General features: G+C 38.6%; 1 protein-coding gene across 2 annotated transcripts in view; it reads left to right on the top strand.

The window, feature by feature from the left end:
• The window catches only part of htr4 (5-hydroxytryptamine receptor 4), a 182,647-nt gene extending 173,888 nt beyond the window's left edge, over nt 1-8,759 (top strand). For both annotated transcript variants that reach the window (XM_038700090.1, XM_038700091.1), the window contains exon 7: nt 734-8,759. In XM_038700090.1, coding sequence (XP_038556018.1) covers nt 734-821 — 88 coding nt within the window. In that variant the 3' untranslated portion in view covers nt 822-8,759. The remainder of the gene's footprint in view (nt 1-733) is intronic.
• Nucleotides 8,760-15,566: the final 6,807 nt, after the last annotated feature.

Below are 15,566 nucleotides of genomic sequence, written 5' to 3'. Positions count from 1 at the left end.
TATGAATAATAAAATGAAAACACACTCCTTTGGACTTTCTTCTCTGAACTACCCTCCTGTTATCCAGACAGTGCGATCACTTTTCCAGTAAGCAAGGATCGGACCAACAGGACCATCTCTCATACTAATTGTGATGCTGCTCCAGCTCATGTGGTTTGGAAGATCATTGTCGTTTTAAGGTGTAGATGAAGCTGCTGGACAAGTTCTTCTTTACAGCTGAACTGCTGTTGCACCTTTGCTCTATCCGTCAGGGCCCTTTCAGACAGGAGCAGCTGCAGCAACTTGCCACCTCTTTTTGTTTTGACAAGAACCTGGTGGTGGCTTTGCCCAGTAGCAGCAGAGTGGACAAAGATCAGATTGTTTTTTCTGCCTCTGCAGTTTGTTAAACTTTTAAAGAGGAACTGTTTTCAGAAAGGTTTGCCTGAGGGTTAGACCAGAATAGCATTCAGACCAAAGTTAAGGCATTTTACTTCTTAATTAATCAATGTCAGTGTTCATATAAACTATTTATATACATATTTTAGAGCTGCAACTAATACACTTCATTTCTTTCTTTTCTTTTTTTCCCTCTATGAATTGGTTGTTTTTTATCAAATGTCATAAAATATTTTAAAATGTTCTGAGAGCCCAAGTTGAAATTGCTTGTTTTGACTTGTTTTGACTGACCAACTGTCTAAAAAGTATTACTTAACTATACTTTTCTCTCTTCACTCCTCCCTCTGTTTTCTTTCAGGTATTCTGTCCTTCACAACGGGAACCACATGCAGCAGGAAAAAAAGTCTCTGCACACCGTCACAGAGTCCCACGAGTCCTGCTTGTGACCAACAACGACTCGTCAGTTACATCTTCAAAGACCTCGGCTCTCACACTGTCACCACGGAGTCGATGGAAACACACCACAGCCTCCACACATCTGGAGCTCAAATCAATTGCTACAAATCCAGCAGAGCTCCAAAAGCCAGAGACCTGATAGAACTTTAGGAATCCAGGCGAGGAATGTGACATTGCCAGGGAGTTCATTTGGTTTCAGAGTTCAGCTGGAACTCAACCTGTGGTCTTTGAAGGTGACAGGGACCTAGTAGACTGGAACAAAACCAGTTCTCCGGCTTTTTCATGCCGTTTCTGTCATGCTGGTTCTCCCATCTGCAGGCCCATAGAGACTTAGCTGTCCCAGTCGAGCTAAATCAGAGCCAGAATGCGACTGTGATCCCATCAGCAGGCCCACTGGTAGCTATCTATGAAGTCCAGCTTGTCTTGTGGAGAACTGGCAGCTTCGGTGGAATGTGTAGGAGAATTTCACAGCATGAGATGTGATTAATAACTGGGAGTTGTGGAAGTGAATTATGCTGCCAAAGCTATTTGATATTACATACAGAGGACCTATTTCTGATTATTATATGATGCTCTCTATTGTTTTCCAGTATACAATCTGAAAGAGTGACAATAGATTTTAGCAGGTTGTCCCTTATAAAATGAGCATATGTTGGTAAAATATGTGTTATTTACGAAAAGAGGCAGAGTTGAGAACAATATTTCTTTTGCTAAACATCACGTTAAACAATCACGTGTCTCAGTCTTAGACCCAAAGCTGAAGAACCTGTATGTCTCCCAGGTCGAAGCTTTCCAGCTTTGCTAAATCCTCACTAAGCTGAAATGAAAATGTGGTTGCAAGGCTGCATTAAATCCCTGACCTAAACTGTCAAAGTGCATTATTATAGAGGCTGCTAGCTCACACTCCATGTTCATCGAATCCTTGTTTTCCACACAATAAGAAGTTAAGAGGACTGCACCGCATAAAAGCTGCTCATGAATGATTCAGCGGGCATTGTGATGATGTGCATGGTTACGGTGTGTGTGTGTGTGTGTGTGTGTGTGTGTGTATGTGTGATTACATTTGCAGGTTTTTGCAGTCTGCATGCTTTTGTATGTGTGTTTCCATAGTGATGCATGTTTTCATACTAGTGTGCTTCCGAGTGTGTATGTGCATGTCCTCATGTGTGCTGTTAGTATGTGTGAAATGCCCTTGGAGGCCAAATTAAAGAATGTACCAGAAATGTTTCCATTTGTATATAATATTAATGGAAACAGAGATCTAAAGCCAACATTTTACCTGTACGCATAATGCAAACCTGTCCTTTTTTATACTTAGTTTTACTTCATTTCCTCTCTTTCCCCTGCAAATTTTCCTCTCTCTGTGGCCTCCAGTACCTGTGGCTTACAGCATAAATCTTTCATTTATTCAAAAGGTCACCAAATAAGCTCAAATAAACTCAATTTAGGGGTTAAACTTATTTATGTGCAGCACTAAAAAACAGACAAGTTAACAACTAGCTGGCAAAGAAAGTGGAACATCTAGAGCCAGATTATTTTCTCAGGCGTTGGTGGAGACCAAATCAGATCTAAAAGAGGAGTTAATAGTAGACTTACATTCATCACGTGGAGAGAAGCACAACTTCAATAGGATGATAATGTCGGTCTGTGAATACTGGATGCACACTACAGATTGCTAATACATAAGCCAAAACTTTATAAACTTGTGGCTAACTTTATAGACTCAGGGCTGTGTGTCTGTCAGCATACTGTGGGCCTTTTCTGCCTCTATGTGGTCAAAATGACTTAATGCAACTTAAAAGATGACTTCATCAAAAGCGTTCTAAGTTTGAGTTTGAGAAAGGATTAAAGGATACTAATGTGGTTGTAAATGTCTGAAATGGACCCAAGATTACCATTTACTCCTTTTGGTTTATGGTTTGGTGTTTCTCATAAAAACCCACGAAGGGGTTGCTGACCAATTTTCTATGGATCATATGCCTTTTTTTTTTGCATTGACAGCAATGCATCTCCAAATTTAGTGAGTTTCAGTTCATAGACCAACCATGTATTATAAATGAGCTTAAATATGACTTTTAGTTAATGAAAAGTTTACATTTTGGAAAGAGACACCTATAAATATAGACCGACAGTGAACATTGTGTCTTCCAGAGTCAAAGCAGACACACCAACAGAAGTGAACCTCCTAAAAAGGGTTGCATAGGAACAAACACAGCCCTCTCAAATCAGTTAATCAGATGAAAACACGGTTGAGCACTGATTCACAGGCACAAAGAAATGCCAAAAAGCTCTTGACTGTAATCATTGGGCAGGCGAGGTAATTGCAAATCCCTGCAGAGACAAGCTCATTGAACCAGTTTAGCAAGTCACGGTTTAGAGGAAATATCCAATCTGGGTTGAAACTTCACAAATGACATGAGCTCTCATGTTACTCCAGATACATAAATATGAGCCTCACACATTACAGTTCAGCCAGGAGAGCGGAAGGGAACCGTAGCTTGTTCAGTATCAGACTATCAGACATGATGTACACCTTACTGTAGTTCTGTCCACTTCAATTCAATTCAAATTATTTTACCATCATGCTATTTGATTCTATATTTTGAATATATATATTTTCAGGGACCATGCATAAGATACAACAGAAATGTTGCCAATGACAGTTTATGTATTGTACCAGAATCAACTTAGAGATCATTTTCATCTGCAGGCTTTTTAAGAGATATATCCAAAATGTATTATTTGAATATTGTTCACCTTCTTTAGGCTCGACCTTCTGTAGGAAGTTTGTAGTTTTGTTCTTCAGGCGCTGACAGGCGCTGTTGTCAGCTTTGATAATTTCGGCTACAATGGATTGAAATGATGATTCACAGTGGACTCAAAGTATCAAAATACCCCCAGAAATTTCTCAAACCATTCCTCCAGCATAATCCAATTCTCGGCTGTCCATGTGTAAGCTCAGTGTGCTCCAAAGTTTTATTCTATAGGTCATGGGGATTGAGTATTTTTCTCAAGGGCACTTCAGCATGGTGAACGGTGCGATTGTGGTGGCTTAAAATTAGACCTGTAAACAACAGACAAATGCCTTCACAAGTATCTTGTCTAATGGACAGAGTTCTGGTAGCCTTGCATCCCACCAAGTTTGAGCCTACAGTATTAGAAAGGGGGGAGTCAAAACAAATGTATTCAAATAAACTGTTGTTTGTTTGGCTTTTACACCAGTTATTAAAACCACACAAGGAAATACAGTAGCTGCTTATGGTCCCAAACAGTAGTTATCCTAAATCTGTGTTGACTTTCCAAGCATTAAAAACGGATAGCTATCAGATGTCAAAATCTTCCTCCTTATACCATAATCCCTTGCTATTTCAAGTAATTTCCTGTAGTTGGTTCAGATGATGTTCTTCACCCCAGTGCTCTTGGAAGAAAGCTAAAGCTGTTTTATTTCAGTTGTTTCAGTGCAACATCTTGTTTTGAAACACAGAAGTATCTGTATACAGCGAGTTAAAAAGCAATTCATAAAATATACAGTTCTTACAGTCAATCATTCAAGTGCAAATTCAGGATGCTTTGTCCCTGACGTTCTCTGAAAAGCTTCTTTTGTTGGCTCAGTCCATTCACAGCTTGTAAGTCTCATGAAAAACTTGTGAAAAGTTCTTGTGTATGCTCTAATGTTTATGGTGTAGCAAGTTGCCAAGGAAGAGTAATTGAGGCTATCATAAGAGGAGATTATGTATGCAGAACTTCTGGGGCTGCTCCAGTGTTGTTAATATTTTCAGCATCAAACTGTAGACAGAAAATGGGAAACGTTTCTTCATTGATGAACAAGTATATACATTTCTTTGTTCCTGTGTTTTCCTACCAAAATGGACTTGTTCAAACTGTGACCTCTTCCGTAATTGAAGCACAAGCACATTTTGTGATTTAAGGAAGGATGAATTTATCCGTGTCATCAGTTAGTCTATTATATTTTCTGAAGATATTAGGGCATATAGAGTAATTCCTTAAATAGATAATCTCTCACAAAAACAACACATGGACGTCTTTGGTGTGCATTTGAATTCTATTTATTTTTCAATTATTTCCAATGTTCTTAAAATAATTAAGATCTATATGACTTATTTTATTATTAAACAATGACTGGGCAAATGATGCTTTAGGACCAGTTGCCATTTGTTCCCAACCGTTTCAATTTCTGTTAATTTGTTATTAAACTTTTCAACTTGCTTTTCAACTTACGGTGAGAAAGTTTTACAGTATGTGATGAAAATCACATTGTTTGACTATACTTATCTGGCCTTAACTTCCTGATGATTTTAATTTTCCAACTTTGTGTAAATGGACCATAAAGTGGGAATGTTAGTAATGAGAATCAGAATTCCTTATTTATAATAGAAAATGTTTTTACATGTTTGATTTTGCTTCCTCAACAAATTACTCAAAGCTTAAAACAGCACCACATAGCCTTTTTTTTACTTTTCAAATTAGAACAATTAAACAATCTCCCATTGTCATATTTTCTTTGAAGAGTAGTGTAGTTTTCTGGAAAAGAAAGAACAAATACTGCAGAATTTTAACTAAATAATACAGTTCTATAGAGACATTTGAGGTGCTAAGTTGCAAATTGATCTTTTTTTGTAAGGAAAGATATTCATGTTTTTCAGCATCCTTAAACCTACAATTTTCTTTTGAAAAAAATATCTGTTTGTTTCTTTGAGTATAAAAGCAGACAGATTTTGGCTTGAGTGCAGGCATTTTTTGTTTTTCTATATTCTGCCTATTTTTTCTTTACTTTGCTGTTCATGAGCCACCCACTTCCAAGGCTGCAGTTTCAGGACATCTGTGGAAGCTTAACGTCAGGCAGTGTGCATGTCCATTTTTCTTTGGAGAGGTTTGTGTGTGTTTGTGTGTGCATGTGTGTGCTGTGTGGGAAGCTCCTCAATGGTCTAAAATTAGGAAACTCAAGCTCGCCTACCTTCATGAAATTTAATGAGCAGAAAAGTGTAGGGAAGACCATATTTGGAGATGTAGCAAACACATCAGGAGATACAAAAAAAATCTATCTGAGCACACTCTAGTCGGGAACCATCTGAGATCAAAGGGTCACACAGATATGTCAGGTAGAATAAGGAGAAGGGAGTAGTTAGAGCATCCGTTTACCTGTGAAGGAATTTGGATTAAAGTTTTGTAAAAATACATCTTAAGTATTGATGGTATTTGAGCCTGATGTTTCCATGTGCACATCAGTGGGATTCAATACACAAAGTTAACGTGAACACAGACAGAGTGAGCTCAGAAGGCTGGAGGTGAGCTGTGGTCAACCAAGAGTTTGCTGAATTCTGTGTTCGTTAGCGAGATAAAGACCAACTAAACTGTCTCCTAACGCCTGCTTGGCTTTCCGAAATCATCATAGGCATCAATGTTGTAATAATTTTATTGTAATTTTCACACCAAAAAATGCTTTGACATATGAACAATTTAAGGAAGTGAAAAATAGCATTATATCAGTCGTTCAAAATCAAAGCGAACAGTTTATTTTTAAAGCAGCCATTTTGTTTTGTAAGAGGTACAGAGGACAGTTTCGGCACCTACTGGACCTTAAGTGACAACGTGATATCATGGGATGGCACTCCACTTTTAAGGACATTTCGCGTACCATGCCAATGCATTTTAAGCTTTCCGCATGTGATTTAACGCTGTTTAGTCCCTACGTAACTAAAAAAATTAAATAAAACTCATTTTGTCTTTTAATATAATTCTTTTTTGGTCAGAGACCGGCTTACCATCCATCCAACCACCCCACCACCACCTTATTGTCAGACTTTCATGGTTATTTACATCCCACACCTGGTGTTTTTCTCTGTGACAGCTGGCATAAAATGTCACGCCATTTCTATACAATGTAAGACATGCAAAAATAAAAAAAAATGCATTGGAGTACCACACGAAATGACTTAAGAAACTGGCATGTTATTTATACGTCTTTTGATGATATCAGGATGTAAGTGAAAAGACAAGAATGCAATTTAGCCTTGGAATTGTTCTATTGTAAGGGTGCATGAATGCAACCACAGACACACTGAGGGTTAAGAAAGTAACTTAATTTCCAAACACCCACCTTGACTGAAATCCAGCTTTCTCTGGAGGTTGCTGAATGTCATTTTGGGACATGTAGGAAATCACCAAGTAAAGGGCAGGTTGAGTAAATATCAGTGATCCATGGTCCTCAGGTCCATGAAACTGGTTTTATTTCTGGTTTGGAACGCATACGTCTTGTTTATTACAGCCATGTGTAAGGTCTGACAGAACTATGCTTGCTGTAGCCTGGTTTATTCGCTCCAAACCAGCGGACGGAAACGCACCTAATTCGCAGTTTCTTTTTTTGTTTTCGTTTTTGCATTTCCATTTAAACTTCTCATGAAATTGGATGGAAACATGGCTAGTTTTCCATGATTGCATTTTTAGTGAAATATCCATTTATCATATAACAGGCACTTCTCAAAGTTTTTTTTTACAGACAAAGAAAGATATATAACTAATCAACACTCACCATTTGTCCTTTTTAACCCAACCAACAAGAATTCAAATTTAATTCAACACTCTTTGGGACTATCTAAAGATTGAAACACAGAACTGATGATTACAGTTCTGACATTGTCTTATTTTATCTTTCGCTTTTCATTTTCCCTGATTTGCTCATAAAGCAGCACAGATCGATCCACTACCACACACATTCAGACAGAATATGAATTTATACAAAGCAGAAGCAATTAGAAAAGATAAATGAAAGGATCTTTTATCAGAATATTGGAAACCTTTCGGATGTTTTAGAGCTAGAAAGCAGCACTGCCACTAATACAGACCAACTAAATACTATATTTATGTCCTGCTGACATGGTGATTGGTGAGGGTTGCATTGTAGGATAAATCAGGAGTATCAAAAATAATTAAGGTATTTTATTCCATTAAGAATCCATTCTTTAAGCAGAATCTGTAGCCTTTTAAAGCCGTTTGCCTCCTACATATCCCATGGTACAGTATGTATGTTGAATTCATTTTTAGAATAACTTTTGTGTTTCTATTTGGAAAAGAAACTGTTCCTGTTATTGATGGTTCAGTATTTCTTCAAACAGAAACAGAAGCTCCAGTAAGCAAGCATTTATCCGGAATAATCACCAAGTTTCTGGTTTCATTAGTTTTTGCACATGTCGATGACTTTTTTTTCAAATGCTGGATTATACATTCATGTAACCTCCCAGGTAATATTTGGTACTGAAGTTCTCAGCCTCAGCCTCAGCGCCTGTTTTATTTGCAAAATGAAAATATCCCTTAGACATTTACATCTTACCTGATTGCAGCATTTCTCAGATGCAGCCACTATCTAAGTCTTACTTTATACCACATTTTCTGCAGAAAAGTGAGGAGAAAGAATGTCAACTTATTTCCAGCCTTCAGAGGTTTCAAGGAATAGTTTGTTAGCTTCTGATTGAGAGGCTATTGCTTGAAATTACAGGATGCAGGACAGTTTTATCATTAAAGAAAGAATTATACCAATGGAAATGTGGCGCAAAAAGCATGATTTTGACAGTGGCTTCCATTTGTGCAACTTTCTGAGTTGTGTTTTGTGTCATTCATGCCCTGTATCCCTTCCCTCTCTTTTTTTAATTTATTCATTTATATTTGCAGCTTACAGCATGAATGTGTATATAAAGAAAAGAAATTCCACAAACTGTCCAAAGGAGACAAAAAAAAACACTTTTATAAAACTCTTCAGTATTTATTTTGACAGAACAAAATGGGTATTTTCATGTATTAAAAGAACATAAAAGGCTTCTCTTTCAGGGAGCTGAAATGTGTATGACTTTTTTCTGTTGCTATGTGACAGTTCTGATAAAGGCTAATTAAAGATTAAAGAGATGTTGATAATCCTGGTGTTGACATTCTTTGTGACTTCGATAGCAGCGCATGTCGGTTAGCCCGCTGATTAAAACGTCATTAAAGTGCTAACTTCACTCAAAGGATTCCTGTTTCCTCACCAAGCTAATCTAAGCGCTCTCTTCATCTCTGTCTTTTGTAAGTGAAACATTGACGACTTGGAGAAGGATTAAGTGAGCAGTTTAGAAAGAAAAACTCATAAAGATGAAGCAAATAAAGCGCTTCGTCTTAGCAGAGATCCTCGATAGTGATGAATGGAAGGAGCATTGCATACCTTCTCAGCTTTGTCAAGGTGAAATGTCGCAGTCCTTCTATTTATCAGTACCATGCTGAGTGAATTATGACAATGTATGATACTGCTCTGTGGAGTTAAAGCAGCAGAAGGGAATTCTTTTAAAAATAATTTTTTGTCATATTTGCTAAAACTGTCACCATATCCTGACAGTAGCACATGAGACAGCTAATCTGTGAAAAAAAATCATGTTCCTCTGGCGCTTCCTACTGCTGCTCTTGCCATTTGCAAGAATCCCCTGCCCCGAGTCAAAACAACCAATCAGCGCCAGGACTACTAGCCTCTCATCCTGGTGTTAGATATTGTCGCAGCTTCCTCAGAGGCTTGGAGCACTCTGCCCTGGGCCACAAAGCATTGGAGGGGCGTCTTTGAGAAGGCGAGTCGATGCAATAAGTAACAGGGTCCTGGCGAGATGGTCACCAGGTTTGGAGAGGCAACTGGCTCCTTGTTGTAGGTGGTGGGCGGGGCTTAGCGGAGAGTGATACGAGCAGCAGAGACACAGAACGTTTTGCATTGTATGTTCAATTGTTAGTTTTGACTGCAGAACGTTTCTTTCATTGCTGGTGGTTGTTTCTTAGCCATTGTGTTTCCAAAACTCCTGAAGCTGTGCGCTGAAGATATTGAGCTTGACTTAGGCTACATCTACATTACTACGTCTTTGTTTCGATCTCTGTCCACACCAGCATTTTAACCGCAAATCAGTGTTGATGTCCGTCTGTACTAAAACAACTAAAAATGCAAATCACATGACCTGGACATGCGCGTGCCAGTGTATACAGAAAGCAGATTGTGTACTCGGCAGCTGCCGAAGATTCAACGATAGCAAGCAAAGACATCAAGCTCAGTAACGCTTGTAATTCATTATCTATAGTCATGTTTCCATCAAGGTTTTTTTATGCACATTTCGAGTATTGCATTAGAAAAGGTTGATGGAAACGGCAAAATTTGAAAAAAAAATCCTTAATTTCACAAAAAAGTTTTTACGCTTGCGTGAGGTGGTTTTTGCCTTTGTCGAAAAAGAGTTAATGCACTAAATGGGAGATGGAAACACTTTTGCCGAATAAGTTCTGACGTAGCAACTTGTAACTCACATCTGATCAGCTGTTTCCGCTGTTGGCTTCTTCCCAGATATTCCCATTACGCACGGGACACGGCCTGCTTGAAACACAATCCTGAAGATCTGTCTCCATTTTTCACAGATTCTTATTCGTCAGGTCTAGCAACAGGTTTTGTTTCTCCCTGGTTTGTAACCTATACGTCTTGTTGATGGAAAAGCACCTAATTTGCATTGTTCTTTTGTTTTTCTTTTTTGCGACATTTCAAAAGTTCTTAAAATTCGCATGACAATTGGATGGAAACATGGCTTATGTTGAATTCACTGCTGGTAGTCCAGGCTGAAGTTGTAGGTTTTCTTCTGGAGAGGGGTCATGTCATAGGAGCCTGACAAATCGGGAAGATGCCAAGACTGACAAGACCCAATCAGGAAGCCAAATGTGTGTGTCTGCGTTATTGTTTACAAAGTCCTCGTTTTTGCCTGTCAGCACTAACAAGCTACCCCAGAGTTTTAAAATGAAAACGGCGTCAGCAAAAGGGCTGCATTTTAAAATGAAAATGTTATATTGCACCTCCTGGCGCATGCTCTCACTCAGGCTCTGATTGTTGTTTTGATCAATGAGTGGTGGATTCTTGCACATTTGGGCTCTTTTAAGATACTTTGGGGATAGTTTTGCATTAATTAAACAGGAAACAGTAGACACTGACTAGAATGAGGGGAGTGAGATGAAGGACGACATGCAACAGAGCTCCCTACCTCCCCTGGTCCTCGACTCAAATTGTGATGACATGGTCAATAAACCCTTAGGCCACCTGGATACCAGCAATTTTTTATTCTAGAAGTGCACACAGCCTCAATCTGAAAGTTTGCTGAGGTGTGCAGTAGTTTGTAGGAGAAAAGTTTCTACATCCCACTAGCCACTGGGTAATAATCATAGGGTGAATTATTAGGGTGAATTATGTGGTTTGAAAATGCCTGTGTTGTAAGTAGTGAAGTCCTGCAGTTTTTATAGAACATTTACATTAGTAAGTGGAAAGCAAATAGACTTAGCACATGCACAAAATATGCTTCAATTCACAGTTAAGGCACATAAATTAGAAATGAAGAGTGAGCTGTTTTGGTTAAAATGAAAGCAAATCTCATCTAGAGATGGATAGCTGAAAATTTGTAACTCAACACGTCCATTACAACGACAAACTTTAAATCCTGCTAGCTACAACTTAAAGGCAGACATACTGCACACATACAATATATAGTAGACACAACAAACAAAATTTTGTTTTTCTGAAAGCCTTAGCAGTACTGTTGCTAAAAATATGACATTAAGACACAAGTAGATGCAAAAATTCATGCAAAATTTACGTGAGCTTAAAATATTCACCTTGAACAAAAAATGTGTGCTTATCGTGGGGCTTTGCAGAGTGTTGTGTGGGGAGGGCCGGGCGAAGCAGAGGGACAGAGCCGCTGCTCGCCCACAGACAACAGTCATATGACGGGGAGCTCTGGATGAGAGAGTCGGGGCAGAGCTGGAGCTTCTGGACTAATAAACACCTGGAGTTGCTCCGGAATCTCCTCTGATCTGAAACTGATCAACAACAACATTTTAAAAACAAGCATTTTAAAAGTTGTTTGCTTATAATCTCTTTATTCTATGTCACCTGACTGAATTTGCTCCTGTCATACTTACCACTGCTACTAGAGGTTGCAGCCTAACAATAAACATTTTAAAAAGCTGCTTGAACAATCAACCTATATGGACATTTTTCTGGTGAGGACACGCTGGGACTTCCCTCATAGAGGTTGGCACTGAACTGGCAAGCCTTTCTTTAAACTAGATTTCTAGACAACGCTTTGATAACAGATCCAAGAGATTCTGGCACCAATAAAAAAGCAACATAATCTCCTGAGCGTTAAAGCATGCAAATGGTCATTGTCCCAATTCTGCATTCAGTTTAGTCTCCAGTCATATAAAGAAAGATCAGAGCAGACCAGGCTGTACTTCTGTGGTATGTAAATCAGCTTTAGATACTGTAGTCCTCATTAGCATTTACACATATCCTCAATGACTCTTGCTATAGCACACTTTCCAAACTGTGGGGCTAAGCAGTTCTCCTCCCTGTGTAACTCATATGTACTACTGTGTCCATCAAAGGGTTAATATGCTTTTTTCTGAAGAAGTGAGAAAAAGTCTCAGGAGACTCGGGAAATGTAGTCTGGCTTTAAATATTTGGGTAAAATAAATGAATGAGCCTTTTTGTTGCTTTGGTTAATTGAGATAGTTGTGTAATCCCTCACCGACTCCACTGATAAATTGGTATCTGAGAAAAGTCCCCGATATTGTGTTGGTGAAAGAGAATAAAGGCCTTCACAGTGAAGAAAATAAAATAAGTGCATTCTTTTAAGAAAACTTTGCTTCTAAACTCATCGCTATGCCTCATCTCTAGTCTTTCAGTGTGCGAGCATTAATCTTGAGGAACACTCTGATGAAATTTGCAGGTTTAAAGGAAAAGACCTCACCACGACTTCTGGTGGGCTCTGTGAGACCTAATTTTCACTGATGTCGTCCCTACATCCCTACACATGCCAATGTTGAATACAAAACAGTGCTGGAGTACTCTGATCTTTTACCTCAGTAAAAGTATCAATTCCACAGTGCATTAATAATCTGTTACATGTAAACTTCTACTTAAAGTATCAAAAGTAAAAATACTATACTACTATATATTGTTATATAACTAATAATTATATAATTGAATAATATTGATGCATTAATGTATAAGCATCACTTTAATGTTGTAGCTGGTAATTACTTATAATACTCAAGTAAAGTACAAGTAGCTCAACATTACTTTAGTACAGTACTTGAATATGATGTTCAAGCTATAGTGTAAGAACCTGAAGCTAGAGATAATAAAATAAAGTATAAACGTACTTATATTTAGAATTTTAAAAGGATCATTGATACAAAGCAGGAATCCATGGAAATGTCTGGTATTTTACATCATTTAATATTCTGATATTAGCTGGATCTCTGTTTTTAGAGTAGAGTTTTTAGTATGAGCAATAACTAGAGCTCTCACTTTTGAGTCTAGAACAAGTTATTTCTTTGCTTGTTAATTAATCAGATCACGTTCCTAGGCTTCAGGAGCACACCAGTGTGTTTTACTAAATTGTTTTTGCTCCATTTTACCATGTTCAAGTTTTTATTTTGTAAGCTGTAAATATCAGTAAAATGTTTTAACAAGACTTAAGACTGCAGGGTTATTTTGACACATATGTTTGGATGCAATTGCTTCTGTGCACAAAGAAAATGGCAAAACCACACATACATTATTAATGATCTGTGTTGCTTTCTGGTTTTTGGACACACTTGCTAGCTTACCCCAAATCCCTCAGTTGTCACTGATGTAAGTCATGTCAAAACTCTAAATAAACAGTGTCATTATCTAGGAGCTGCAGCACACATACAACCAACAGCTCTGTGAAATTAATAATTTGGTTTCACTCCCTCCTGTTTTTCGTTTTTTTTAGTGACAGTCAATGTTGAGCTGTAATCTGCAGGCCAGCAGGGACCCAGCAGCAGAGCAAGAAACTGAGAACTGTAAAAGCTATTGGTTACTGTGTTCACAATGAGTCACAAACAAATCAGAGAGCTCAGTGCAGGGAGCAACGCTGGGAACCAGACATACATACCAGATCTCGAAGTGGACTGGTACTCATCATATGCACTACAAGCACTTCTACATTTTACTCCTTGGTGTACCATGACTTTTTCTTGTGCACCAGCACTTCTCACAAGCTGCCAGTACTCTTTTTTGCTCTCTCCATATCAGGTTCTCTTGGCTCTAAATGCAGGCTGGGAGCAGAAACACAGATCTCTTCGGCAAAACAGAAGGTGGCAGTATCTCTTTTTACACTGCAAGCTAACGTAAAGGAACGCGCCACGCCTGTGTGGAGTGGACTAACCCGGACAACCTAGTAATTGTCCTTGGGGACTTTAACAAAGAAATCTTAGCCACGATCTCCCCACATACAGTTTATTAAATGCCCGACCAGTGAGAAGAATAATCTGGATCACTGTTACACTACAGTAAAAATCTATTGATCGACTCCAGACTGTCTAGAACTCAGCTGCCAGGCTTTTAACCAGAACAAAGAAATATGACCACATTACTCCTATTTTAGCTTCATTACACTGGCTCCCAGTGTGTTTTAGAATTGACTTTAAAATTCTATTGATCACTTTTAAAGCTCTTCATGGCCTCTCGCCTTGTTATATTTCTGACCTTTTAGTCCCATACGCACCAGCACGTACCTTGAGATCCTCGGGCAGAGGTCTGTTGTCTGTTCCAGAGTCTCGACTGAAAACTAAAGGGGACAGAGCGTTTGCTGTCAGGGCCCCGAGGCTCTGGAACAGCCTGCCCGAGGAAATCAGGTCGGCTGAGTCAGTGAACTCTTTTAAGTCCCTTCTTAAAACATACTTTTATAGGAGAGCTTTTCCCGATCTTATTTGACTTTATTTTATCCCTTTTATGTTATTGTATTTTACTAATTTTATATTAAATTTTCATGCTCTTTTTGTATTATTCTTTACACTTGTTAAAGCACTTTGTAACTTGTTTTTGAAAAGTGCTCTACAAATAAGGATTATTATTATTATTATTATTACAGTAACAGATGCCGACACCCTCGCCTTAGGCACCCTTGCCGTAAGCAGTGCCAACTACGTGGCCCCAGAGCTGCACTGGGTCACTCTGACCATGTCGTGGTCCACTTGATTCCTGCATACAGGCATAAACTAAAGCTCTATAAACCTGTAGTGAGGACATCAAAGCAGTGGACCAGTCAAAGGTTGCGTTCGAAAAGTCAGAACAATCTCTTTCCTAACCACCAGATGTGAAGGAGAATTCATAAGGACTTAGGAAAAGAGGAGTTGTTTTAATGCAGGCCACCTAAAGGTGGACAACACGGTGGAATGTATTATTAGGCCTACTTCATAATCAAGATAGTAAAAAGGCCTGTAGGGTACCAGTCACGAAATAATGGAAAGGGTTGTCACATTGGGAATGCTTTCTCACCCTCCTGCCCACTTACATTTATCACATTTTATAACATGAATCCCAATTATTGTTTGTAAACACAATGTTTCCCACAGAATGACAGTGTTACTGTGGAGAGAGAGAGATAGGGGGAGCAACCGAGCGAGAGGAGGTCCTGAGTGAATATATGCGATGCCCATTTTAGATAATGATAATTGGCAGGCCGCAACAAATAAATCAGTGTGTGGGAAACACTGAAACAATACATTACATTTACCGTAGAGATCATCCAGCTTGATGGCCTTTATTAAAGCAAGGGTGTCGGCATCTGTGACTGAAGTAAAATCAATTAATGATATTGCTGAAGGCTGGAAATACATAACATGAACCTACACGCTGCAACATTATCCTCACC

Source organism: Micropterus salmoides, unplaced genomic scaffold (genome assembly GCF_014851395.1).
Source record: "Micropterus salmoides isolate LMB-PRFRI ecotype aquatic unplaced genomic scaffold, ASM1485139v1 Ms_hic_scaffold_5, whole genome shotgun sequence".
NCBI classification, from domain to species: Eukaryota; Metazoa; Chordata; class Actinopteri; order Centrarchiformes; family Centrarchidae; genus Micropterus; species Micropterus salmoides.
Note: the sequence above shows the minus strand (reverse complement) of the source record. Positions and strands in the feature narration are given on the sequence as shown.